The sequence below is a fragment of the Archocentrus centrarchus genome, chromosome 17 (assembly GCF_007364275.1).
Source record: "Archocentrus centrarchus isolate MPI-CPG fArcCen1 chromosome 17, fArcCen1, whole genome shotgun sequence".
Lineage (NCBI taxonomy): Eukaryota > Metazoa > Chordata > Actinopteri > Cichliformes > Cichlidae > Archocentrus > Archocentrus centrarchus.
In genome coordinates this window covers 596,315-624,270 of record NC_044362.1, presented here as the reverse complement: position 1 = coordinate 624,270, position 27,956 = coordinate 596,315, and the positions used below count along the sequence as shown (strand labels likewise).

At 41.6% G+C, this 27,956-nt stretch overlaps 2 protein-coding genes and 1 gene segment (V, D, J or C); 2 read left to right on the top strand and 1 right to left on the bottom strand.

The window, feature by feature from the left end:
• The window catches only part of LOC115795213 (zinc finger protein 2 homolog), a 500,950-nt gene that overhangs the window by 363,173 nt on the left and 109,821 nt on the right, over positions 1-27,956 (top strand). The window lies entirely within an intron of this gene.
• On the top strand, positions 19,179-24,286 carry LOC115795250 (zinc finger protein 271-like). The gene is made up of 2 exons (XM_030751082.1): positions 19,179-19,444; positions 23,369-24,286. Exons 1-2 carry the CDS (start codon positions 19,276-19,278, stop codon positions 23,962-23,964), a joined length of 765 nt encoding a protein of 254 aa, XP_030606942.1. The 5' UTR covers positions 19,179-19,275; the 3' UTR covers positions 23,965-24,286.
• On the bottom strand, positions 24,001-25,146 carry LOC115795518 (T-cell receptor alpha chain V region 2B4-like). The segment is given in 3 exon segments: positions 24,001-24,032; positions 24,653-24,928; positions 25,069-25,146. Coding segments are annotated over 3 exon segments (348 nt in total).

Genomic DNA, 27,956 nt, shown 5'->3' with positions numbered 1-27,956 from the left:
CGATTAAATCATATCCCCTTATTAAAAACAATAGAGGATGATCTCACACGTTGGAACAGTTTACCTATATCACTCATGGGGAGAGTTGCTGCCATTAAAATGATGGTTTTACCAAAAATTAATTATCTATTTTCATTGATCCCTAATAAACGTACTCTTCCTTGGTTTAAGTCACTAGATTCAAACATCTCAAAATTTTTATGGAAAAACAAACCGTCAAGAATAAGCTTAAAAACTTTACAAAAGCCAAAACACAGTGGAGGTCTAGAATTACCAAACTTTTATTACTATTTCTTAAGCAGTAGATTGCAGTATATTTCAAAGTGGATCAAATCCAATTCATTAGACAACCCATGGCTGGATCTAGAACAGGCGTTTTGTGGAAAAATAAAAATCTCAGATTTACCTTTCATTAGTTCCAGTATTAAACATCATAACTGCTATAAAGTCCTTAGTATAAATACCTCTCTGACAGCCTGGTGGGAATTTTTAAAAATAACTAAGTCTTCACTCATCCCCTGTAAACTAACACCCATTTGGAACAATCCAGATATTTGTCAGAAAAAGAAAATGCTGAATTTTCCGTTATGGCGTGATAAGGGTATAAATAACTTAGAACATATTATCCAAGATGGAAACCTTATTACATTCCAAGAACTTATGTCAAAATATAGAATTGGCAACGGTAGATTTCTGGAATATCAACAAGTTAAGTCCGTCCTACAGGGAAGATTTAACCTTAATCAATTGAATCTAGAAATGCCTACTTGGGTAACAGAATTTCTTAACCTCTGTACCCCAAAATTGTTATCAAAATTATATAAATTATTAATAAAAACTGATGATTCAGTTTCCCTCCCAATTACAAAATGGGAGCGTGATCTTTCTGTCAACCTGGATCAAAATTTATGGACAGAAATATGTTTAAATATCTTCAAAATGACTAAAAGACCCCAAATACAACTTGTACAATATAAGATTCTCCATAGAACATACTACACTGGACAAAGGATGTTCCAAATGGGCCTTACACACTCAAACATATGCACCCACTGTACAAGCAATTCAGAGGATAATCATCTACACGCTCTGTGGTCTTGTGTACCAGTTCAGAGATTTTGGCAGAGGATTTGTGAAGATCTATCCACATGGTTTAGCTGTCATATCCCAACTTCCCCCAGACTATGCATCTTAGGTGATGTCAGTGAATTAATTATGGAGTTAAATATATCACACATAGTTCTTACTGCCTTGTGCATCGCTAAGAAGATGATCCTCATGAACTGGAAGACAAAAAAAAAACTATGTATTACTCAGTACAGAAATTTATTAGTAGATCATGTTAGTTTAGAGAGAATGTCTGCTTCTTCTAAAAACAAATTGGAGGAATTTGACTCTCTTTGGTTCCCACTGCTCAGCTCCATTACTTAGTGGGGGTGGTGGGCTGCGGGCTCTGCTCCTGATGTGCTTTGTGGGGGGGTGGGTGAGGACTCCGGGGGCCTAGGTAGCTGGTAGCCTCCTGAGACTGGAGTCCTGGGGCGACCTTCTGGTGATGTCTGTGTGCCTGTCCTGGTTGATGGTGGTGGGGGCTTGGATGATGCTGCCTTCGGTCCTGGGGTGTGGGCGGGGTGCTTGGGGGTGTGGTGCCGGCCCTCGGTCGGTTGGCTGGTCTTCCCTGTATGGCTTGGGGGCTGGGGTCTGGGGCCCCGACACTGGGGCCGCGCCGGCTCCCGGTGGGTCCCCCCTGGCGCGGGGGGGGCCTCTGCTGTCCCGGCCGCGCCGCCGGGTGGGGTGGGTTGGCCTGACGTCGGGATGTCCGGTCTACGCTTTTGGGGCCCTGGGGTGCCTGCATTGCAGGGGGGTGGGGTGGGAGATGGGGCCGCGGTGGGGTGGTTGGGGGGGACTGGACACTGCATTTCCATGCCCAGGCCAGTATGTCCTGTCGCCTGTTTGTGTCTATTGTTGAGTGAATGGGCATCTAGGGGGAGCGGGCCGCCCTCTGCAGTGGGGGCGAGGGCGCCAACCTCGGGTGCTGCAGTGCTCCGGGATGCTGTCACCGCGGCCCCGGGCTCACCTCCCCCTGCCCTGTGCTGGGGTGTGGGAGGTCGGGGTGCCTATTGAGCCAGCGGACAGCTGGCTCTCTTCTTCCAGGATTCTTCCTGGTCATATGACCCCCCCCCCCCCCCCCCCCCTCCCCATACACAAACACACACACACACACACACAGAATACACATCACTCACAGATGTAGGATGGAGAGGCCACGTGGAGAGCTGCACCACCACTTGCCTCTCCGTTTTAATTGCACTTTAGTCATTATAACTCACAACACATACACACTTACAACCTGATTCCTGACATCACACACACATACACACACCCCCACACACTCACATGATGCTAAAATAAAAGAGCCAGCAGGAAGAAGAAGGTCAGACTCTCTTTCAGACATGCACACGAGTGTGAGCTGACTGAGAATCTCCCTGCAGGTAAAAAGATCAACTACGGGTTTCTGTGTCTTTTTTTATTCAACGGTGGTCCGAACCTAACAATTACAGTTAGGGTAAATCTTATCACCATGAGGTGTAAGAATTCAGTGAACATATGTGCCATTTCACTAAATAACAATATCAGACATTTCATACATTACAGCATTAACTGCTGTTGCTCTCCCTAAATGATTTCTGACCTGATGAAAAGGGGTTGAAGGTGCCCTGCTCTTGACCAGCCTCTGGTCTATTGTGTTCTGCTGCTCTCTCCCTCCTCTCACCCTGCTCATCTTCAGCTGGCAGACTCACTCTTTAGCTCAAAAACTGTTGAATTCCCACCTGAGACTGAACCTTTCTTTTCATATTCTTTTCTATCACTGCCAAACATTATAGTTAATGTTATCACACAAATGCAAATTACAAGGAAGTACATGAATTAATATTACATGAATTAGTGAAATGCTAACACTCATGTCCAAACACAAGTAACTTTGCTTCTTAATTTAATGTTTGTCAGACTTACGCTGTGTGACAACTGTGAGTAAAAAGGGATTTATGACGTATCATTACCAACAAACTCCTCAAAATGTAGACTGCATTGGTTGTGGGTTAAAAAAACTTTCTCCGCGAAATCGTTCAGATCTTCTTTTTCTTCTGTAAGCTTTATTCACTCTGAGCATTCCTGTTTGGCTCATTAGCGCTACTGGTGTTTTGGCATGGAATTGCATCCACCTATAATTTGATCCTCGCTCTCGGACAAAGGACAGATGAGTGACAGGACAGGGGCACTTCAGGGGGCCAATCAGATTTCAGATGGAGCCAAGGCCCCTGTGGCCCCACCCCTAGAACCGCCCCTGGTAACACAAGACATTCTGGAGGGTATAACAGACGTGTCGTGGCACTTGTTTGACTTGAAACGACTTTAATCCGCACTTTTTGACTTTTTTTCTGAAAATTTTGTATTTATTCTCAAAATGCACAATTTTTTTTTTCTCAATGTGGCCCTAATACTTCTTTGTACTAGTACCAGTGTGGCCAGCTGATAAAGTAAGCCCTACAGCCTGGAATGACATGGTCATTATGCTTCATAAAAGACTCAAGCCATTTTGTTTGGTGGTTTGTCCACGTCTTATGATTATAAAACATATATATATATATATATATATATATATATATATTTAAATATATATATATATATATATATATATATATATATATATATATATATATATATATATATATATATATATATATATATATATATATATATATATAAAAATTATACATGCAATAATATAGTTGTACACAACACTATTTTTCCAAGAAACATTTGAAAAAGAAAAAAGTAAAAGATCAAATAGCATTTTTTATGCTTTGCTCCGAGTATTTACGGATCTGTCAGGTTTCCGATATGTGCCCCCCCCCCATAGTAAACTCCTTCCTATGCCCTTGCTTCTGTCTAATCATCCCCACAAAGAACCTAACAAAACAAGACATGTTGAGTGTGGCTCCCTCTAGTGGATGTTGTGGAGTATTCTGTTGTCTTTGCTCCAAAGGTTTTTGTACAGAGTTCTGCTGTTTCCTGTCACTGTGGGCCTCACAGCACAGTAGTACACAGCAGAGTCTGTCACTGCAGCAGAGGAGATCTGAAGATCCATTCCCTTTTTATCGTCACTCACATGAAAACTGAGTCCAGAGACTGGATCTAACAGTTTAGCTCCTGTTCCTGTGTGAGAGATCAGGAGCTCTGGTGGTTTTCCTGGATATTGTCGATACCAGAAGAAAGAATCACTTCCAGTTGCTTGTTTGGAGTATTTGTAGGACAGAGTAACAGCGCTGCCTTCAACACTGAACACTTCTTTGTTGTTTGGTGTGAGTTCATCACAGCTGACACCTAAAGGAACAGAAACATGTTTAAAACTTTTATAAATCTTCTAAATTATTATTAAAAAAAACACAGATTGTAACATACCTGTTAGAATCATGATCAACAGTAAAAAAAGTGCATAACAGTCCAAAGACAACATGTTGATGGTTTGTGTGCTGATCTCTGATGAATGTGGAGGAGAATGTAAAGGAACAGCTCAGCTCCTCCCTGAATCTCTCCTCCTCCTCTCTGATCTGGATTTGATCTTCTCTCAGTTCCTCCTGCTTTACACACTAGTAGCAGCATTTATCACTTTAAGGTGGGAGCTCATATTTCAATCCATCCATCCATCCATCCATTCACTTCCGCTTATCCTGTTCAGGGTCGCGGGGGGGCTGGAGCCTATCCCAGCTGTCATAGGGCGAGAGGCAGGGTACACCCTGTACAGGTCGCCAGCCTGTCGCAGGGCCAACACAGAGAGACAAACAACCTTTCACACTCACATTCATGCTCTCATTCACACCTATGGGCAATTTAGATTAGCCAATTAACCTAACCCCAGTAAGTGCATGTCTTTGGAATGTGGGAGGAAACCGGAGTCCCCGGAGGAAACCCACGCAAGCACGGGGAGAACATGCAAACTCCACACAGAGAGAGGGAGAGGCCTGGGCCAAGGTGGAATCGAACCCAGGCCTTCCAGATGGTATTCTAACTGTGAGGCAGCAGCGCTAACCACTGCGCCACCGTGCTGCCTTATTTCAATCCAGTTCACTTTTATTCATATAGCGCCAAATCCCAACAAACAGTCAAGTCAAATCAAGTCAAGTCGAGTTTATTTCTAAAGTACATTCAAAAACAACAGCAGTTGACCAAAGTGCTGTACATTTAAAATAAATAAAATAACTTAAAACACAAGCTAAAGGAGACAGTTAACACAGGAAGCATAAAATAATAAAACATAAATAAAAGAAAACAACATCACTAATATATCCAGGACTCATTCTGATTTAAAAGCCATTTTAAATCATTTGAAACCACTTGAAACCCACCAGGTTTCAAGTGGGTTTTAAAGATGTGAACTGTAGGAGAGGTCCTGATATGAAGGGGCAACTTGTTCCACAGTTTCGGAGCAACAACTGCAAAGGCCTGATCACCTCTGTGTTTTAATCTTCACACTTAGGAGTATTTGCTCAGCAGACTTCAGTGATCTAGTGGGAGTATGCAGGCTTATAAGATCAGAGAGGTAGGAAGGTGCTAACCCATGCACCGCCTTAAAAACAAATAGTAAAACCTTAAAATCAATTCTAAAACTGACTGGCAACCAGTGTAGGGATGCTAGTATGGGAGATATATGGTCTCGTTTACGAGTGCTGGTCAGTAACCGTGCTGTTGCATTTTGGATCAGTTGTAGTCGATGAAGTAGTGTCAGACTGACACCTGAATAGAGACTATTACAGTAGTCAAGTCAGAATGAAGTAAAAGCATGGACCGCTCTCTCAAAGTCTGTGCAACAGAGAAATGGCTTCATCTTTGCAAGTAGAGGAAGGTGGAAGAAGCTAGATTTGATGACAGTATTAATGTGTTTGTCAAAACTAAGATTGGTGTCAAAGATCACACCCAAGTTCCTTGCAAAGAGTTTTTTATATATCTTTAAGGGGCCAAGATCATAGAGGTCAGGGGTACCAAACACACTGACCTCGGTTTTCTGCTCATTCAAATTAAGAAAGTTTAGAGCCATCCATGTTTTAACTTCCTCTAGACAATCCAGTAAGGCCTTCAAAGGACTTGTTGAATTTTGTTTCAGTGGCAGATAGATCTGCGAGTCATCTGTGTAACAGTGAAAGGGGATGCAGTGTTTTTCAAGCACCTCAAGGCGCTTTGTATTGTGGGTAAAGACCCTGCAATAATACAGAGAAAACCCATCACTCAAAACAACCGCTTATGAGCAGCACTTGGCAACACTGGGAAGGAAAAACTCCCTTTAACAGGAAGAAACCTCCAGCACAACCAGGCTCAGGGAGGGGCAGTCATCTGCTGTGACCGGTTGGGGCTGAGGGGAGAGAAAAGACATGTTGAGGAAGAGAGACAAAGATTAAAAATAATTAATGATTAAATGCAGAGTGGAGTATAAACAAAGTAAATAAGGTGAATGAAAAGAAACAGTGCATTATAAGAACCCCCCCCAGCAGCCTAGGCCTATAGCAGCATAAATAAGGGATGGTTCAGGGTCACCTGATCCAGCCCTAACTATAAGCTTTATCATAAAGGAAAGTTTTAAGCCTAATCTTAAAAATAGAGAGGGTGTCTGTCTCCCAAATCCAAGCTGGAAGCTGGTTCCACAGAAGAGGCGCCTGAAAGCTGAAGGCTCTGCCTCCCATTCTACTCTTAAGTATCCTAGGAACCACAAGTAAGCCAGCAGTCTGAGAGCAAAGTGCTCTGTTGGGGTGATATGGTACTATGAGGTCTTTGAGATAAGATGGGGCCTGATTATTCAAGACCTTGTATGTCAGAAAATGCATTTTAAATTCTTTTCTAGATTTAACAGGGAGCCAATGAAGAGAAGCCAATATGGTAGAAATCTGCTCTCTCTTTCTAGTCCCTGTCAGTACTCTAGCTGCAGCATTTTGGATCAGCTGAAGGTTTTTCAGGGAGCTTTTAGGACAGCCTGATAATAATGAATTACAATAGTCCACCCTAGAAGTAATAAATGCATGAATTAGCTTTTCAGCATCACTCTGAGAAAGGATGTTTCTAATTTTAGAAATATTGCACAAATGCAAAAAAGCGGTCCTACATATTTGTTTAATATGTGCATTGAAGGACATATCCTGGTCAAAAATGACTCCAAGATTTCTCACAGTGTTACTGGAGGCCATAGTAATGCCATCCAGAGTAAGTATCTGGTTAGACACCATGTTTCTAATATTTGTGGGGCCGAGTACAAGAATTTCAGTTTTATCTGAATTTAGAAGCAGGAAATTAGATAACAATGAAAATTGATGCAGTGCTTTCTAATAATACTGCCTAAGGGAAGCATGTATGCAAATAGAGTTGGTCCTAGCACAGAACCCTGTGAAACTCCATAATTAACCTTAGTGTGTGAAGAAGACTCCCCATTTACATGAACAAATTGGAGTCCCTATAGTATGCTCTAATCTCTGTAATAAAATGTTATGGTCAACAGTATCAAAAGCTGCACTGAGGTCCAACAGGACAAGAACAGAGATGAGTCGGAGGTTGAGAGAAGGTTGGAGATTGGCCTATAATTAGCTAAGACAGCTCGGTCAGTGATGGCTTTTTAAGTAGAGGTTTAATTACAGCCACCTTGAAGGTCTGTGGTACATAGCCAACTAATAAAGACTGATTGATCATTTTTAAGATTGAAGCATCAATAAATGGAAAGACTTCTTTGAACAGTCTAGTAGGAATGGGATCTAATAAACATGTTGCTGGTTTGGAGGAAGTAACTATTGAAGTTAACTCTGAAAGATCAACTGGAGCAAAAGAGTCTAAACAAATACCAGCAGTGCTGAAAGCAGCCGAACATGAAGATAAATCTTTGAGATGGTTATGAATAATTTTTTCTCTAATGTCTAAAATTTTATTTGTAAAGAAATCCATGAAGTCACTACTAGTTAACGTGAAAGGAATACTCGGCTCTACAGAGCTCTGACTCTTTGTCAGCCTGGCTACAGTGCTGAAAACAAACCTGGGGTTGTTCTTATTTTCTTCAATTAATGATGAATAGTAAGATGTCCTAGCTTTACGGAGGGCTTTTTTTTATAGAGAAAGAAATGTATGCAATATAATAGAAAGTTGAAAGGTCAGCAAATCTCAATTGAAGTGAGAAAAAAGTCAAAACAGGTAAAGGAACATGTTTTCAGGAGGTGCAGTCAGACAGAACAAAGTCCTTCCATTGCAGCATAAAGAAAACACTAAGCAGTCTCTCTGCTGCACAGCCCTTCTTGATATCAAACTGATTGATATCATTATTTGCTAAGTTTAACATTAGTGGGCAGGGTGAGTGAAAAACACTTGTAGGCTCCGATGGAGCAACAAACAATGTGGGTGCTAAAACAAACTAAAAAGGTGCAGTGATCAGTTAGAGATGGAAATCCAGAATGTGATTTTACAGCTGTCCTTATACAAGATTCCCATTCAGAATGTAAAATTTGGGAGGAGAGAATTTGAATATAATCACATGATTCACTGAGGTTTTTCTGTAATTGTACTGCTAATTATTTAACAGTGAGAAATGATAGTTTTTGGTGTGGCTGTGATAGTTGAAGGTGCCATCAGAGAGTGTATGGTGAAAGAAATAGTAGTAGTGAAATAGTTTTGTGCTTCCACAGCAGCTCTGTCTCTGTCTCTGATCTTTACTGCTTCATTTCTCTGTTGTCTTTGTCATCAGTCCAATGACACAAGAATCAGAGGTTTAACAGTGTGTGGCTCCCTCTAGTGGATGTTGTGGTGTATTCTGTTGTCTTTGCTCCAAAGGTTTTTGTACAGAGTTTTGCTGTTTCCTGTCACTGTGGGCTGCAGAGCACAGTAGTACACAGCAGAGTCTGTCACTGCAGCAGAGGAGATCTCCAGGTAAAACTCCTTTTCTTGTTTCTCATGTATAAACGTCAATCTTTCTATTTTCTCTGAATATTCAGAGATGAGAAACTGTGGGGGTGAACTGGACTTTTGCTGGTACCAGAAGAGGTAATCAACAGAGCTTGAATATTTGCAGGACAGAGTCACAGCATCTCCTTCCAAACTCATCACTACATCTTTAGATGGTGTCAGTAAATCCTCAGAGAATCCTGAAAACAACAAAGATATATTTCACCATGATGCATTTTAATTCTCTAGCTTTAAACTTAGTTCAGTTTATAAAAAGTGAATAAATTCAAACAACAATTATTTCCATGTCTATCATCTCCTTTTTCATGTCACTCCATCTCTTGATGACTTACCAGTCTGAAAGGAGACTATCATCATCCAAATGAAAAGCAGTAACATGATTTTCTCTTGGACTGAATGAACAGCAGAGAGAACACAGCAGCTCTTCAGCTCCTAAATGAAGCCTTTCATATTCACTTGTAGCTCCTCCTCCAAACTCTGTGTTCTGTAGAGCCACCGGATAAGCGGAAGAGAATGAATGGATGGATGGACAACTTAACTGGCCCCCAACAATCTCGAGAGAGCATATTCCCTCCCAAACGAAGTTAACAAAGTCCCTCTCTCTTTTAAAATAGAAATAGAAAAACCATTAATAAGAGGTTTACCTTGACTGATTAAAAAACAGTCATGAAAGACAAAAGTCTATCTGAACACAGTAACATTTTTTTTTAGGTGTGATGAACAGATTACAAGCAAGCACTGCAACTAAATATATACTACATACAGTGCCCTGCGAAAGTATTCGGCCCCCTTGAACTTTTCAACCTTTTGCCACATTTCAGGCTTCAAACATAAAGATATAAAATTTTAATTTTTTGTGAAGAATCAACAACAAGTGGGACACAATCGTGAAGTGGAATGAAATTTATTGGATGTGTCAAACTTTTTTAACAAATAAAAAACTGAATAGTGGGGCGTGCAATATTATAATATAATAATATTAAAAAGTTTGACACATCCAATAAATTTCATTCCACTTCACGATTGTGTCCCACTTGTTGTTGATTCTTCACAAAAAATTAAAATTTTATATCTTTATGTTTGAAGCCTGAAATGTGGCAAAAGGTTGAAAAGTTCAAGGGGGCCGAATACTTTCGCAGGGCACTGTAGTTCATCAGTTGATCAGAGATGCCAGCCACTGCAAGAGAATCCCAGAACCACAGTAATAACCCATAGAGTTAGGAAGATTTTCCATGCTGACACTGAGGAAGACAACAAAGGTGTGTAATGTGCTCTGCCCTTTGAACCTGCAGCTCCTTTGGAACCAGAAGTAAGAGTGAGGGGTGAAAAAGCACCCTCCTCCAACAAGAGCCATGTGCAGAGCAAGACTCTGTGTCACCCACCAGGGGTCAGCAATGGTATGCAGACATCTGTTAACAGAATTTTAACCCCTTCTCTAATCCTGATTTTTATCAAAAGTCATTTGTAGTGTGCAAATTTCACAACTATTTCACTAACAAATTAAGTCCGGTACCTAACTGGATGCCTCCCTATGATGATTGTGAGTCTGTAGACCATGAGCAAAATGACGCTGTGTAAATTTCCAATTCTCTTTACGGTCATGATGCCGTTGCTTTACCTAACAGTTAAGGCTATTTCACCTTCCAGTGTATGATGTATTTACTTAAACCCCAGGTGTGTAAGCACTGAGGTTTTAATTTTTTTAATTTAAATATATTTAGTGTTGTCACTACTATATTACTACTACATAAAAATTTTATGCAGGTGATTGAAAATAATCAAAAGTGTGGAAATGTGATGGAACGTTTATGTTTTTAACTCTAATAACCTCGGTGTACCTCTTGGATATGTAAATGTTTTCTTTTACAAAGACTGAGTGTATGAACACAAAACAACTAAAACAGAACAGAAAACAACTAAACTGTGACCTGTGTCAAAGGTTATGATGCAGGTTATTATCATCCTGATGCCAACGTGGTGGTGGAAACTGGAACTCCGCACAGCTAGCAGAACAAGATTGTATCCACAAAATGAGCATAAAGGAGCTGTTATTATTTTGTTCTTTGGTCAATGCTGTGAGAAGACTGTGTGTGAAACATTTGCAAAGGTTTCTTTCAATAAATATCAGAAAATCAGTTTGGTTTCAGAGCTCAACTCAGTTTTTCCACCATAATACAAACAGATGAACTGTGAACTATCACTGAATTACATTTGGTGTATCATGATTCAGTAAATCAAATGTAGGAGTTATTAGTTTGTTTTTCAAATAATAATTTAGAAAATAAAAGTTGGCTTACATGTTTGTATTGTTTGATTGGGAGACATTTTATAGTTCACTTTATTTATTTTTTAAAGTCAGACTTTTTTTTTTAGGTATTATTTGTTAACAGACAAAAATATTTATCAGAGTATTCTGTGATAAATCATTACATTTATTTTTCATTGCGTATTGTTGGGTTGGACTTTGTTTGGAATGCCTGGATGTTTGAAAAGCTTTTGTTCTGTCCAAATGTGTGCTGTCAAATAGAGCTGTCATCTGTGTAATGGACAGCTTTTAAGTATATCAGTAGTATAACAAAAACATGAGAGATGTGGCAGCTCATCAGTTTGTCCATCTGCAAATTTATACGAGTGTATGCTTGTTTTTTTCTCCAGCATTTATGTGTGACAGATGAAATATGTCTGACATGTTGTGGTAAAAGGCTCAGAAGGAATATAGACTGAATGTTGTCAGTGAGGTGTTTTTTCAAAGTGTTGAATTAAGTTGTTTTGTAGCCAACGGTAGCGCTGTACAACGGCTGCATCACCGCAGACACCTGTCTCCCTTGGATGGGTGTTCTGGAATGGCAATTTCCGTTGTATACTTGTGTACAGTGACAATAAAGTTCAATCTAATCTAATCGAACTCAGAGCATTATCAGTGGTAGTAATCAGTGCCTGTTTGTTTCCTGGTCTCATGTATTTATTCTAAGAGTCAAGCTTTGTAAAGTGATAATAGAACAGCAGCAGATTCACACTGAAGTCTGCAGATGAATCCAGATAGAAAAGTGAAAACAGTCACAGGAAGAAGAGCTCAGTTCTAACATGTAAGAGGTGCTTTAATGTTGCAGCTCTCCTGCTGCAGGTTAAAGTCTGGTAGTTTGGTAGTTTGATCATTATAAATGTCTCATAGTGAACCTTCATATTTACAGGGTGGAGAGTAACTGAGTACATGTACTCCATCCTGACTGACCTCAGATGGTTCAGGTGGACATTTAAATTAAAAACAGAGACCCTTCATTTGAAAAACTATTTAAGGTATTTTAAGATATTTTGTTAATTTTATACTTTACCATATTTTACAGGTAAATCAAAATTATTTTTAATTGATTATGCTTAAATTTAAACATTATGCACTGTGAAGTGAAGGGTGAACTGAGGGTGAAGTTCCCAAGCATTTGAAAGTTCTCTTGTTGTTTCTTGATCTTGATGCCATAATGTTGTGTTTGAAGAAATCCTTCGCTGACAAAGTCTTAATGCATATATACAAAGTTTATTACAAAAAGACAATATCAAAACAGATGCTTCTCGAGCCATCTGGGTGACAGAGAGAGCCAATGATCTTCTGCACACCCCAACAAAGAGAACACAAAGATTATATACCATAGTGTTGGCAAACCCCCACATCCTGCCTTTCCATATATGGCTATGAAAACAACTTCAACCCCCTAACCTATAGTAGACATATGGACAATGCCTTATATGGAAGCAAGAGAGCCTGCAAAGGGGCCTCTTTGTGCAGGATGTTTAAATCAAATTTCCTTTGCATGAACCCTTAAGGAAGAAGAGACAATACATGCGTTTAACACAGACTTTAGCATGGCAGTACAGACACCACACTCTGTTGTGTTTGCTTCTTTATTTTAGCAGCATGACTGTCAGAACATGAATGTTGCTTGCTGGAAGTTCTCCCTTCTGCTGCTGCTGCTGCCACTGCAGAACAACACAGCTCGGATGTGAGGGTTTGCCCAGGCAAGATTGGCTGCAGAGGGTTCATGGACCACTAAGCTCTTGGAGGGCTTAGAAATTAGAGGTGAAGTCCTGTGACAGTCCATGGAAGCCCGTTGCAATGCAGCAGAGCACTCCAGTCGCTGTCTCTGACTTAAGAGGAGTGATACCACCTGGGCTCCAAAAGCAGAACTGATGCCAGGGTAAGAAGAGGATATCCAAGCAGAGAAGGGCCCACATAGGACGCCAGGTGCTGCTGATGAACCCTATAGAGGTGTTGTGGGCATCGAAACACATGAGAAGGAAGGAACCCTCCTGATGACTCCAATGAAGCTTGTGATCCTTCTTCTACACAATCAGATATTCACCCAATCACATGGCAAGCACAAAGATCACCAGTTAACCTAACCCCACTAACTGCATGTCTTTGAGCTGCTGGAGGAAGCCAGAGTATCAGAAGAAAATCCACACAAACACGGGGAGAACATGCAAACTCTACAACTGAAGGCCATGGCCAAGGTGGATTCAAACCTAGAACCTTCTCTCTGTGACTCAACAGCTAACCACTGTGCCACTGTGCTGTGCATGTTACAAATCATCAAAGAAATTTTGATATTAGACAAAGATGACCCAAATAAATGCAGAATTTATTTTAACTGGCTTGCCACCCTTGACAACAAGAATGATTTTTGCAAATCATCATCCTCTAAATATTAAAATTCTGAAATTTGCTCCATCAGATTAGTTTTTCATATGTTAAGTTAGCAGCTTTTGCATATTTCTTTTTCCCCTTGTGTTTAAACATTCCTACAGTTGGTTTGTGGTTGATGTGGATTTGCTGCTCATGTGAATCCTCCCACAGTGTTTCATTAGCAGCTGTAACCACAGTGACTCTGATAAAACAGGAATCAGCAGAATCCATCTGATATGAAGCTGTGCTTTGAATACCACTTCCCTCCTCTTTGAAGAGTAGTCAGATATCTGTGTTCAGGTTTTTGTACAGCCTCTTCTACACTTTGTATCACTGTGTTTCTTAGAGCACAGTAGTAGAGAGTAGGGTTTAATATTTTTCCCGAAAATGACATGAATCAAATCCCGGGAAATGACGAGCCATTTCCCGGGAATCCCGGGAAAAAGTTTTTTTTTTTTCTTTATTTTAATTAGGCCTTCTGTAGCCTGTGTCGGCCTTAACCTATTCTGATATTGTAGAGGTAGCTTTCCAGCTATGTCCTGTTATGCCCAGTAGGGGGCAACGTCGGCTTGATTAACGCAATAAAACCTACATCTCTGCATTCGAGTGCTCGAGTGTTGTATCGTTCCTCAACACTCCCTTAACAAATATAATTCGAATATTCCTCCATTGTACATGGAATTATACCAAGCTATTTTACAACTGCTGGTGCAAAACAATACGGTTCATCTCCACAGCATTGATAAAGGCTCAGCCACGCTGTCGTGGCGACATCTGTTGTGCTATATCTCCACCAGTGGAACGCTGTAATAGTCATTGAAAAGTAAACTACCGTACTACACTATAATATGGCATAACACAGGGCCTTGAGTAATGCACTACGACTTGGTCATTGCCATTCTGGCAACAGCAAATTTATAACACCGTGTCTGAGGGTTAAAGTAGGTTCGCTGTGAATCGTCTTTTGAAAAACTGGCCAATCCTTATAGCCTAAAAAATATACATTTTACTCAACTCCATTTTAAAAGCGAAATATGTTAAAGCAATCTATTTCATGATAATTTCTTCACACATTAGGCCCGTATCCTAATTCATGATTGTTAGTAAGCGGCTGCAAACGAGGAAAAGAAACACTCGAAGTTAAACAGATATTTCTTTATTGTTCAGGGCAGGCATATTTTATAGGTTATATAATGCAATATAACAATATATAATAATATAGAATTATATAATACAAAATACCTTAGGGTAAACACATTGCCTACGATTTCAACAAATTAAAGAGGAAAAAAGTACAACTGTTTAATACCTCTATTAAAACGCTTGAGATGAAGGCTGAAGCCTTAAACGGAGGCTGAACGTGCCTGAAATGAAGAGTAATGCTTTTCGCATTAAACGAACCCTTCTCTCAATATTTCCTTAAATTTAACATTCTGAAGCTTTCTTTTCTTTCTGAAAGTCAAATCGACGCGCACGACTTTTTTCCCGGTTTCCCGTTTAACGTTTCCCGGGAAACGGGAAATGGTTCTGATCGCATTTCCCGGGAATCCCGGATCCCGGGATTAAACCCTAGTAGAGAGCTGTGTCTGCCAGGGTTAGAGCTTTAATGGTCAGTTTAGTTGATGAAGCTGATGTTTCTGATCCATATCGTTTATTGGGAATATATTCACCCCTCCATGATCCTGCATCTTTAAAGAGTATAAACTGAGGAGCCTGAAGGTCAGAATGATGGCTGTACCAGTAAAGCCTAACAGCATCTGCACTTGTCTGATAGTTACATGTGAGTGTGACAGTTTGTCCTTCTGTTTCAGTGACTTCATCTTGTAGAGGAGAGATTGTGTCTCCAGCTGTTGGTCCTGGAAAAAGCAGAGAAAATGAAGCCATCAGACTAACATTGTCCATGAGGCTGAGAGGAGAAGAAAATGTCACCTGTACAGTGTTACTCTGGACATTCACAACTAAATACACAGTAGAACTCTATCAGTTCAATTTACAAGATGATCCAAAGCTGATTTTCATTCTATCAGAGCAAAGAAAGAAGAAAAGTAGTGAAATGCAGTCTGTATATCTGCTTAATGCAGCAGCTTCAACTAAACTTTAATCCCTGTTCTTAAACTCACCTATAATGTGAGATAGAAGCAAAAAGAGGTGCAGCAACATGTCTTTGGAGTTATTAAAGCCAGACAGACAGCACATGAACAATGTTCTTCCACTGCAGCACAATGAGGAAGAAATAATGTCATTGGAGGAGCTGAAGTTCAGTGGGTGGGGCCAGTTACCTCTTGACATCTTAAAGAGCCAAGAACTCTGCTCAGAGCTTAGTTTACGTAAACTGATTTCTAGCACACACATGCACCCAGTAAAGATGCCCCAGACTAGCTCTATTTTGGACTATGTAATTGAATCCGAACCGGCTCAAACATCGCCAGACTAACAAGGTCTGCGTCAGGTGTTGAATCTTTAATCATTATTTCTTAGCCAATAGATGGCAGTATGTTTCAAAATGGATCAAATCAAGTTTGTTAGACAGCTCATGGCTGGACCTGGAACAAAGTAAAAATCTCTGATCTGCCTTTCATTAGCTTCAGTATCATAAGAACTGCTTCAAAAGCATAAACACATCTCTGACAGCCTGGTGGAAATTTTTAAGCTTTTAAGTTTTCACTTATCCCATGAAAACTAACACACATTTGGAATAATCCAGATATCTGTCAGAAAAAGAAGATACTGAATTTTACGTCATGGAATGTGAAAGGGATAAAACATATCTATAACACATTATTCAAAACAGAAACTTTATTTAATTCCAAGAGCAGCTGAAGTTCATGATACAGGAAAGATTTAATCTCAATCAACTGAACTTAGAAATGCCTACATAGAATTTCTAAATCTCTGTATCCCTAATGTTATTGTTTAAAATTGATTAAATTTCCCTGCCAACCACATAATGAAAGGGAGATTTTTCCATCAATCCAGATCAAACTTCTGGACACAAATATTTTTAAACACCTCCAAAATGACAAAAAGCAATGCTGGGAATTATATGCACACTGTAAGATCCTGTACACCTGTTCAGTGGTTCTGGCAGAGGATATGTAAAGACCTATCCACATGGTTTAGTTGCTGTATCCCAACCTCACCCAAACTGCATTTTAGGTGGCGTAAGTGAATTAGGTAAAGAAGCTAATACATCACACATAGTTCTTCCTGCCTTATATGTTGCTAAGAGAACTATCCTCATGAATTGGAAATTAAAAAATGATCTCTGTGTTACTCAGTATAGGAATTTACTTCTTGATTACTTTAGTCTGGAGAGAATGTCTGCTGCCTTTACAAACCAACTGGATGAATTCGATTCTCTCTGGTCCACACTGATCAGATCCATCACTTAGCGGGGTGGTTGGCTGTGGTCTCATCTTCTGGTGAAGGTCTGGCAGAAGAGGATTTTGGTTCTGCTTTGTAATGTAACCTCTCTCTCTATTCCAAACCAGTCTGTAATAGGAAGGAATATTTATTGGACAGTCCAGTTCTCTAATTGATATTCTGATTGCTAGTTTGAATCCAGTGTTTACACAAGCTGTTTGGTATTATAGACTGCTTTAAAAAAAGAAACTGCCATCACACACCCACAGTCCCCAGAGTCCATCCCCAGCCAGGGGCTTCTTGAGGTTGGGGGGGTCATGGCTACTGTTTTGTGGTATCTGTGGATCTGCCCTGTTTGGTGATGTTGGGAGTCTTGGGGTGTGGGGCCTGGAGTGCTTGCGGCGGTGGGTGCTGGCTCAGGTGAGAGAGCAATCGTCATACAGTTATGGGGTAGTTTGTGTCTTTTTGTGTTTGTTGTTGACTGAATGGGTGTCTGTTGCTGGGGCTTGGTGTGCAGATAGCACCTCAGACTGGGGGGGGCCATCTACCATTGGAATGTGTGGCCTAGGGTCTTCAGTGTTCTTGTGGGACTGCAGATGGCCAAGATCTCCTGGTTCTTTCTCTATATGTCTCTGGCTTTCAGGGGGCCTTGTTGTGACTTCTCACTCTCATTATTATTATTATACAAGTTGTAATACAACTGATGTAGCACACAAATATGTACACAGTCTGTTGCAGCTCATACTGGCTGTAGCTCAGGAGGCAGAGCAGGTCACCTACTGATTCGATTCCTGGCTACTCCAGGCTGCATGCCAATGTATCCTTGGACAAGATACTTAACCCCAAGTTGCTATCCGACGCAAGCGTTGGAGTGTGAATGTTAGATAATAAAAGCACTTAGCTTAGTTAATCATGGAAGTGCTTGTATGAATGGGGTAAATGTAAATGTGTTGTATAAGCACTTTGAGTGCTCAAACAGAGTGGAAAAGCGCTATATAAGAACTAGTCCATTTACCATACAAATAACACTCTGAGCTGCAATAGACTGTGTACATTATGTATTGTAGCTCAGATTGTTATTTGTATGGTTGCATAGTTACATAAATATATTTATTATATTCATGTTTTATGCTTTATTATTTTGTGTGTTTTCTATATTATCCCTGTTTATTTTAGATGTTAGATTCAAATCATTGTCATTATGCACACAATGAAATGATCGTTCCAGATCACTCATCCAGAGACGAGCACCTGCGGTCATGCAGCCAGAGACTGGTGCTACCGTTAGGCAATGTGGTTTAAGTGTCTTGCCCAAGGACACAACGCAGTGTAGGGACAGGGGCTCGAACCAGCAACCCACTGCGCCACTGCCACGAAATTGTAATTGTAAACTATTTGAAGCCTGGCATCTGTTGTGGACACAAAGACAGAATTTCATTGTAAAGGAAAACCTATTTCTTTAGTGTGCATGTGACAATGAAACATTAAGCATATTTTGCCACACACACACACACGCACACACACACACACACACACACACACACTTTTTTTGTTGTCTCTTTCATGTGCTGTTTTTGTTCGTTCTCAGATAGTGTTGGACCAAAGTCAGCAAATTAAGGCTGGTAAAAGAACTTCTTCTCTCTGGACTCGTTAAAGTGTTGATGTTGCTGTTTGTCTATGATCTCCTTCACCATTTGCTGTATTTCAGTCTCAGTCAGAGGAGGCTCCTAGGGCTTAGTGCTGGGAACACCACTGGAACATTTACAGTTCCACTCTTTTCTGTAAGGTGATGCCATAGTTGCTGGGTGTTCAGAGATGAGCTAGTGTTAGTCATTTTGGCCAGGTGCTCCACATAGTGTGAGGTATGATGTTTGGTGGTGGGGTGTAAGAGACTACTGGCATCCCTGGAGGCAGCCTAGACAGGTACACAGCCTAACAACAACACAGCAGGCAGGTTCTTTTTTTTTAAGCAGTCTGTGATGCCAAACAGCTTGTGTAAACACTGGATTCAAACTAGCAATCAGATTAGAGAACTGGAATGTGGAATAAATATTCCTTCCTACAACAGACTGGTTTGGAATAGAGAAAGGTTACATTACGAAGCGGAACCAAAGTCCTCTTCTGCCGGAACTTCACAGTGACACCAGGCGGACGTAAATAAAGAAAAGGCGGAAGTACCGTGACCTTCCCTCGTGTGTGTCTGCGCAGAACGTTGGTTGTGTTGTAGTGTCTGAGCTGCAGGCGTAACAATGCCTTCAGTTCAGTGTCTGAGAGAGTTTATCAACGAGCGGCTAACTGCTGCTGCTCAAGAAATATTCACAGAGTTTGAAAAAACGATCGTCCAGTACGAGGAAGAGATCGAGCGTCAGCGCAGACTGCTGGATATCACCTGGAAACCTGAGATAAAGCTGCACACAGGTGAGTCACACGCTGCTGTGATTTTTCATGAACAGATGAGATAAATACGTCTTTGAAAACTGCTTGAACACTCTTCGTCTGAGCTGGACAGGTGAGAGTTTGTGCTGCAGGTGCAGCTGCTGTGAGGTAGAGCACAGGGACCCTAAATGTTTAATGACTTCACTTTCTGGAGGTGCAGCATTACCAAAATCACTTGACACCTCAGCGAGCTCCTGTGAAGTGGCCGGGGAGCAGACAGTCTCTGCGGGTGGAGCTTTTTATGGAGGTGTGTCTCTTTGTTATCTTTCTCGATCACCATGGTAACTTGGGAAGTGTGCATAAGGTGATCCGGATCAAGCTATGCTCAGAGTTTCAGTTTGAAATCAGCTGTTAGTGTTTTGTTTACAGTGTGATTCAGATTCTGTGCTATAAAATTTCAGCTGCATCGCTTCGTATCCACATTACAAAACCAGTCTGTTGTGAATTTTGCTTTGATCTGGCAAACACTGATTTTTTCATCTCCTTCATTAGGGAAGAGGACAGAGCTCTAATGTGAAGCTGTCATGTTAGAAATAAACAGCAGCACCAAACAGTTATTGTGTGGAATAAGTGAGAAATGACACATTAAACACCCACTTTATGTGAGTGCACACAGAAACTGAAGCATAAAGAGTGAACAAAGAAAGTTCATACTGTAACTACCATCGTGATTAGGTCCAGGCAGCCAAAAATTCAAAATCACAGACATTATAGCCATTTTTTTTTGTCTGTCACATCCTCTAATGTATATGAATCAAATATCAACTCAAAAGAAAGAATGTTTACAAATTTGCAGCCTTTAAAAAAAATGCCTTTTTCACCAGAGTGATTTTATTCAGAAGACCCTTATGAAAAAGTCAACAAGGGAACTGTATCCCTGCCTGAGATAGGATAGGGTTACAGGGGCCCCACCCTGGAGCCAGGCCTGGGGAGGGAGCCCGAGGGAGAGCATCTGGTAGCTGAGCATTAGCCCGCAGTGCCTGGCTGGGCGCAGACCAAAGAGATGACACCCTCCTGTAGACCCACCACCCGCAGGAGGCATCATGGGGTTGGTGTCGGGCGATGGCCAAGGGTGGAGGACCAATCCCGAGCTATCGAGACTGACTATTGGGACATGGAATATATAAATAAGTTGCAATATAAATAAATACATAATAAATGAAACACAAGAATGATAATAAAAAAATACAAAATGCATGGTGCAGCATGGTGGTGTGGGCACTGCTACCTCACAGCTGGAATAACATCTAGAAGGCCTGCGTTTGATTCTCTGTGTGGAGTTCGCATGTTCTCCCCGTGTCTGTGTGGGTTTCCCCGGGTACTACGGTTTCCTCCCACAGTCCAAAGACATGCAGTTACTGGCGTTAGGTTAATTGGTCACTCTAAACTGCCCATAGATGTGAGTGTGAGTATGAATGGTTGTCTGTCTCTGTGTTAGCCCTGTGACAGGCTGACGACCTGTACAGGGTGTACCCTGCCTCTCACTCTATGATAGCTGGGATAGGATCCAGCCCCCCTGTGACCCTGAACAGGATAAGCGGAAGACGATGGATGGATAAAATGTATGTATTCAAAGGCTTGGTATTAACATTGGTAGGGACGTAAGTCCAATCTGTTTTTTATTGGGAATCATACTTTGATTAATAGTACCTAGTAGCTCCTCTGAAACAAAGCATTGGCCAGTGTTATAATTTCTGCCCTTGGATGAACGAAAATCGTATATTTAGAAGATATTGTCACAAGTTAGAGCATTTATGGAAGGCTTCCAAGCTTGAAGTTCACAGGTTTCATCTTAATCTATTTTCAGACTAAATGACATGTTGAAAATGCCACAACAGAGTATTTTGCAAATCTTATAGTTTCAAAAAAGAAAACTGAAGTTTGCCCAATTTCGCTCATTCACTGTGTAGCCAGTTTTTGCCTCGGCCACCTCTTGAGCCGCGTTCTGCTTGGCCTGCTAGTTTCCATCTGTTGCCTTCAGAGTCCCACAGGCTAACCAAACTATAACCATAGGGCTACTTCTTCAGCTTGATGGCTCCGTTTACCTCTGGTGTCCACAATCTGGTTTGGGGATTACCACCACAACAGGCACCAACCACCTTGCACCCGCAGCTCTGTGCAGCAACCTCAACAATGGAGGTGCAGAACATGGTCCATTTGGACTTGATATCCTCAGCCTCCCTCAGAATGCTGTTGAAGTTTTGCTGGAGGTGGGAATTGAAGGTCTCACAGACTGGGGCCTCTGCCAGGCATTCCCAGCCCACCCTCACTATACATGAGGGTGGCGCCCCCGCCCCGTGTTGTGACCTGTATGAACTGGTATCCTGGCAACCAAGGCTGACTATACCATCTTATCAGGAACATTGTCATGAACTGCTGGTCTGGAAGCTGGTTGATTTATTTATTTTTTTTTATTAACCTATCTATCCCAGTGTATCTCTTTGTGTTTTCCTGCTAAAGGTAGCGCCGGTAAAACGGCTGCATGACCTCAGACACCTGTCCCCCCTGTTTGTTTCTGTTGTTTGTATTTCTCTTGGATGGGTGTTTTGGAACACAAATTTTGTTATATGTTTACATATAATGACAAATGAAGTCTTCTTGTTCTTGTTTAGATGTGACAGGTCTGTCCAGCATCCTCCCCCACCACCTGATACAACTCACCACCAGGTGGTGATCAGATGATACGATTACAAAATCCATCATCGATCTAGGGTGTCCTGGTGCCAAGTGCTCTTATGGACATCCATATGTTTTGAACATGGTGTTTTTTATGGACAAACTGTAGTCCAATAATAAAACACCACTCAGGTTCAGATCAGGATGGCCGCCCCTGCCCATGTCTTACTGTGATTGCCGACCACATCAAAAAGAGCCAGCTGAGGTGGCTGGGCATCTCACCAGGATACCTCCCGGATATATCCAAGATGCCTCCTAGGTGAGATGTTTGTGGCATGTCCTTCCATGAGGAGGCCCTGTGCCAGACCCTTAGTGATCTCCTGGGAGAGCTGAAGAAGATGACTGAGGGGGAAGGTGGTCTGGACATTTTTGCTTAGACTGCTACCCCTGTGACCCTGACTTGGATAAGTGGCAGGAGATGGACGGATTTCTGAATGATGGAACCAGGTGTGATTATAAATATATTTATGTTAAGCTTTAGCCAGCAGTTTTGCATTCACTGTTAACTGGCATGCATTTCACTATGATCACCATAGTCTCTAGCTTCATGTCTGGGGAACTGCCAGTAAGCAGAGTTCTTTGTCCTCAGTGGGTGTTGCAACAGGAAAAAAACTAGTGATTGGGAAACTCAAGGTTTATCTTCTGGACTGTGTTAATTGGATGGTCTAAATAAAGTCCATGACTGTTGTCTCTGAATCTTTGTTGCTGAAAAGTAACTCTCTGAAAAATGAGAATAGCTTTTTGTAATTCCCAGCACACACTAGAAATTGAAATATAGTACTCATCATATCAGGTCACAGTATATTCTAATGATTAATACTTCTTATTGACAAGAACTGGGTTTAAATAATTTTATGCCTACTGTTGTTTTCTGATTTCACTGGAGCATTTAAAAGATATCTTTTTATATCTACAGTTCCTCTTGCACATGCTTTTCTGTATTTGTGAACATATAAGTGTCATTGTATTATGCATCTGTCTGCTCTTAAACTTTCTGTCTCTTTGGCTGCACTCGTTCTTGGTCTAAGTGTATTCTTACTGACATTGTGAGCTTTCTTCTTGTAATTTGATGAGACTTTCACGCCTCAAAACTGATTGTGGATCCTAGCAGTAACATCCATTTCTTTACTCCCATGTCTATTTACAGCTGAGAGCCGTGAGAATCAATATTTTCATATATTTGTGTTTTTTTTATCATATCTGCTTTTTTTTTTCTTGTATACTTTCCAGATGTCCAACATTATCAAGTGTTTAAGGAGGAGGAGCTCATTGACCAACAGCTCAAGCCCAATCTGGATCAGAAGGAACCAGAGCTTCCACAGATCAAAGAGGAACAGGAGGAACTCTGCAGCAATCAAGAGGGAAAGCTACTTGTACTGAAGGGGGAGATTTATACCTTTACAATGCCTCCAACTTATGAGGAAAGTGAGCACACTGAACTAGAACCAAACAGGGAGCAGCTCATCTCTCACAGCTGTCCTGAAAATGAAAGCCAAGATCAGGAAGGAAGCAAGAATATAGATTCAGGGTCAACAAGAAATACAAACAGAAGCCACAGTAGCGATGCAGGAGACTCTCTCGTGTCTAAGGGTCAGTATAAACCTGTCAAAGTTAAAAAATCCTTCAAATGTGATGTTTGTGGAAAACCCTTCAAGAAAATGTCACAAATGAAAGAGCATTATAGAATCCACACTGGTGAGAAGCCATATTCTTGTAAAATGTGTGAGAAATGTTTTTCTCATAGGAGCAATTTGTTGCGCCACATAAAAATTCACACAAAAGAGAAGTTACACTCTTGCCAAACGTGTGGAAAAACATGTAGTTAAAATAGTCTTTTATTGGTCTACATGAGAATCCATGCACTAAGAACTCACACAGGTGAGAAACAGTATCACTGTAAAACATGGGAAAATGTTCACACGTAATAGATGTGGCACCTTTTTTTTGGGGGGGGGGGGGTTTGGAAAGTCTTACCAAATAATCCTTCTCATTCTTTGAATTTAAATGTTTTTTTGTTTGTTTTTTGGAAAAGCTTTTGTTTTGTCCATAAGTGTGTAAAATATAGCTATTACCACTGACCAGTGAATTTTTTGTCTGTTTTTATGTGTTATGGACAGTTTTTAAGTATAAAGAAAACATGAAGGACTTTTGCACAATAAAGTATGATAGAAGCAAAAAGAGGTGCAGCAACATGTCTTTGGAGTTATTGAAGCCAGACAGACAGCACATGAACAATGTTCTTCCACTGCAGCACAATGAGGAAGAAATAATGTCATTGGATGAGCTGAAGTTCAGTACAATTAGCAGTTTTCCCTGCAGCTCTGTCTGTGTCTCTGATCTTTACTGCTTCATTTCTCTGTTGTCTTTGTCATCAGTCCAATCGCACAAGAATCAGAGGTTTAACAGTGTGTGGCTCCCTCTAGTGGATGTTGTGGAGTATTCTGTTGTCTTTGCTCCAAAGGTTTTTGTACAGAGTTTTGCTGTTTCCTGTCACTGTGGGCCTCACAGCACAGTAGTACACAGCAGAGTCTGTCACTGCAGCAGAGATGATCTCCAGAGCTACACGTGTCTCTGCTTTGTTAATGTGAGCTGAGAAAGCAGACAGAGTTGGATAAATCGATCCTCCCTCTGTGATGGAGAGCAGGAACTCTGGTCTGGATCTCTGGTATTGTCGGTACCACTGGATATTGTTGATAAGACCATCATATTTACAGGTCAGGTTGATGTTTCCTCCCTCTGCAACAACTTCTTCAGCACTTTCCTGCTTTATGCTGTTCATGGAGCCCAGAGCTGCAAATGAATTATTCATGTCAGTTAGTCTGAGAGATTCTAACGTCAAGACATATGTGACATAATGTGAAAATAATGAGATAAAAAAAAAATGCTTTAAAATTGGATTGTCATAATAAGATGTCTGTTCTAACACTCACCTATGAAGTGAGAGAAAAGTCCAAACAGGTAAAGGAACATGTTTCCAGGTGTTGCAGTCACACAGCAGATGAACAAAGTTCTTCCACTGCAGCACAATGAAAACACTAAGCAGCCTGTCTGCTGCACAGCCCTTCTCCTCAACATCAAGCTGGTTGCAGTTCTGCAGAGACCATCTCATTGGCTGAGTTAAACATCCGTGGGCGGAGCCAGAAAAAAACACTTTAAGGCTCTGTTGGAGCAGTGAATCATGTGTTGGGGTTAAAACAAACTAAAGGGGTGCAGGGACAAGTTAGAGATGGAAATCCAGACACTGATTTTCAAGTTTCTCCTTTAGAATGTAAAGTTTGGGAAGGAGAGAATTTGAATTAATCATATATGACTTTCTGAGGTTTATTAGTAAATGTACTGCTAATTATTTAACAGTGGGAAATAACAGTGTTAAACATGGGTGTAATAGCGTGTGGTGAAACAAAATTTCCTCCACTCATGTTATTTAAAGACAACCTGGAACCTCCAGTTCTCACAGAATCTACACGAAGACATCTTACAGTTTTATGTATTTAGTTTTTAAAAAAAACAAACCACAAGTCCAACAAGGCAGGGGACATCCAAGGCTCATCTGGCGCCAGACCTTCATAGGCGACCTCAAAGCCCTTGGGATGAAGCTTAAACCCTCGCCACGGACCGTGATCGATGGAGGAACCTTGTTGCCCAATATGCTCGTTAGCTTGGGTGGAAAAGAAATAAAATAAATCAAACAGAGCTTTAGTAAGTCTAAATTCTTATTTTCTTTCTTTCTTAATTTACTTTCCAGCAAGTGTCGTCACGCTTTGCACAATCCATCACACCAAAAAAAATAAGCGAAAAACCTCCAGCTTCATTCAGTTTTCAGATGATTTGCATTTCAGGACCACTGACAGCGACAATGTTTCCTCCTGACTGTTGATGCTGATATAAAGTGTTGGTTTGTGGTTGATGTGGATTTGCTGCTCATGTGAATCCTCCCACAGTGTTTCATTAGCAGCTGTAACCACAGTGACTCTGATAAAACAGGAATCAGCAGAATCCATCTGATATGAAGCTGTGCTTTGAATACCACTTCCCTCCTCTTTGAAGAGTAGTCAGATATCTGTGTTCAGGTTTTTGTACAGCCTCTTCTACACTTTGTATCACTGTGTTTCTAGAGCACAGTAGTAGAGAGCTGTGTCTGCCAGGGTTAGGGCTTTAATGGTCAGAGTAGTTGAGCTTGTTGTTGTTTCTGATCCATATCTTTTATTGGGAATATACTCAGCTGTTCCACCCTTTCCTTTCTTCCAGAGTATAAACTGAGGAGCCTGAAGGTCAGAATGATGACTGTACCAGTAAAGCCAAGCACTACTTGCACCTGTCTCATAGCTACATGTGAGTGTGACAATTTGTCCTTCTGTTCCAGTGACTTCATCTTGTAGAGGAGAGATTGTGTCTCCAGCTGTTGGTCCTGGAAAAAGCAGAGAAAATGAAGCCATCAGACTAACATTGTCCATGAGGCTGAGAGGAGAAGACAGTGGGAATCAGGAAAAGTAGGAATAAAGTGAAAATCTACAATCCTCCAGACCAATGATTCATTCCTACCACAGGGTTCAGAACAGAGAAAGAAATGTTGCGTTCTGAGAAAGAGAAAAAAGTTCACCTATGAAGTGAGATGAAAACAAAAAGAGGTGCAGCAACATGTCTTTGGAGCTGCTGAAGCCAGACACACAGCACATGAACAATGTTCTTCCACTGCAGCAGGTTCATCAGGCTGGGCTTTGATTTCCTCCAACTTTTTGCTCTGCAGACAGAAATCATCTCATTGGTTGAGTTGGACTTTTGTGGGTGGGGCCTTTAGTTGATTTTGAAGCTCCAACATTGAAGTCAGTGAAACAGTCAAATATACAGAGATCCATCCATCCATTTTCTTCCGCTTATCCGGGGCCGGGTCGCGGGGGCAGAAGCCTAAGCAGAGAAGCCCAAGCTTCCCTCTCCCCAGCCACCTCCTCCAGCTCATCCGGAGGGACCCCAAGGCGTTCCCAGGCCAGCCGAGATACATAATCTCTCCAGCGTGTCCTGGGTCTACCACGGGGCCTCTTCCCGGTGGGACATGCCCGGAACACCTCACCCAGGAGGCGGCCAGGAGGCATCCTAATCAGATGCCCGAGCCACCTCAACTGGCTCCTTTCGATGTGGAGGAGCAGCGGCTCTACTCTGAGCCCCTCCCGGATGGCCGCACTCCTCACCTTATCTCTAAGGGAGAGGCCAGCCACCCTTCGAAGGAAACTCATTTCTGCCGCTTGTATTCGCGATCTTATTCTTTCGGTCACTACCCAAAGCTCGTGACCATAGGTGAGGGTAGGAACGTAGATCGACCGGTAAATCGAGAGCTTCGCTTTTACGCTAAGCTCCCTCTTCACCACGACGGACCGGTGCAGCGTCCGCATCACTGCAGAAGCAGCCCCGATCCACCTGTCGATCTCCCGTTCCCTTCGCCCATCACTCGTGAACAAGACCCCGAGATACTTAAACTCCTCCACTTGAGGCAAGAACTCGTTCCTGAGCCGGAGATGGCACTCCACCCTTTTCCGGCTGAGGACCATGGCCTCAGACTTAGAGGTGCTGATTCTCATGCCAGCCGCTTCACACTCGGCTGCGAACCGTTCCACTGCGAGCTGGAGGCCCCCCCCGATGAAGCCAACAGAACCGCATCATCTGCAAAAAGCAGAGATGAGACTCTGAGGCCACCAAGGAAGAAGCCTTCCGCCACCTGGCTACGCCTAGAAATTCTGTCCATAAAAATTATGAACAGAATCGGTGACAAAGGGCAGCCCTGACGGAGTCCAACACCCACAGGAAACAAATCCGACTTATTACC

Coding starts and splice junctions, on each gene's coding strand:
- LOC115795250 (XM_030751082.1), top strand. CDS start 19,276: ATGCCTTCAGTTCAGTGTCTGAGAGAGTTTATCAACGAGCGGCTAACT. Junction 19,445..23,368: donor TGAGATAAAGCTGCACACAG/GTGAGTCACACG, acceptor TATACTTTCCAG/ATGTCCAACATTATCAAGTG.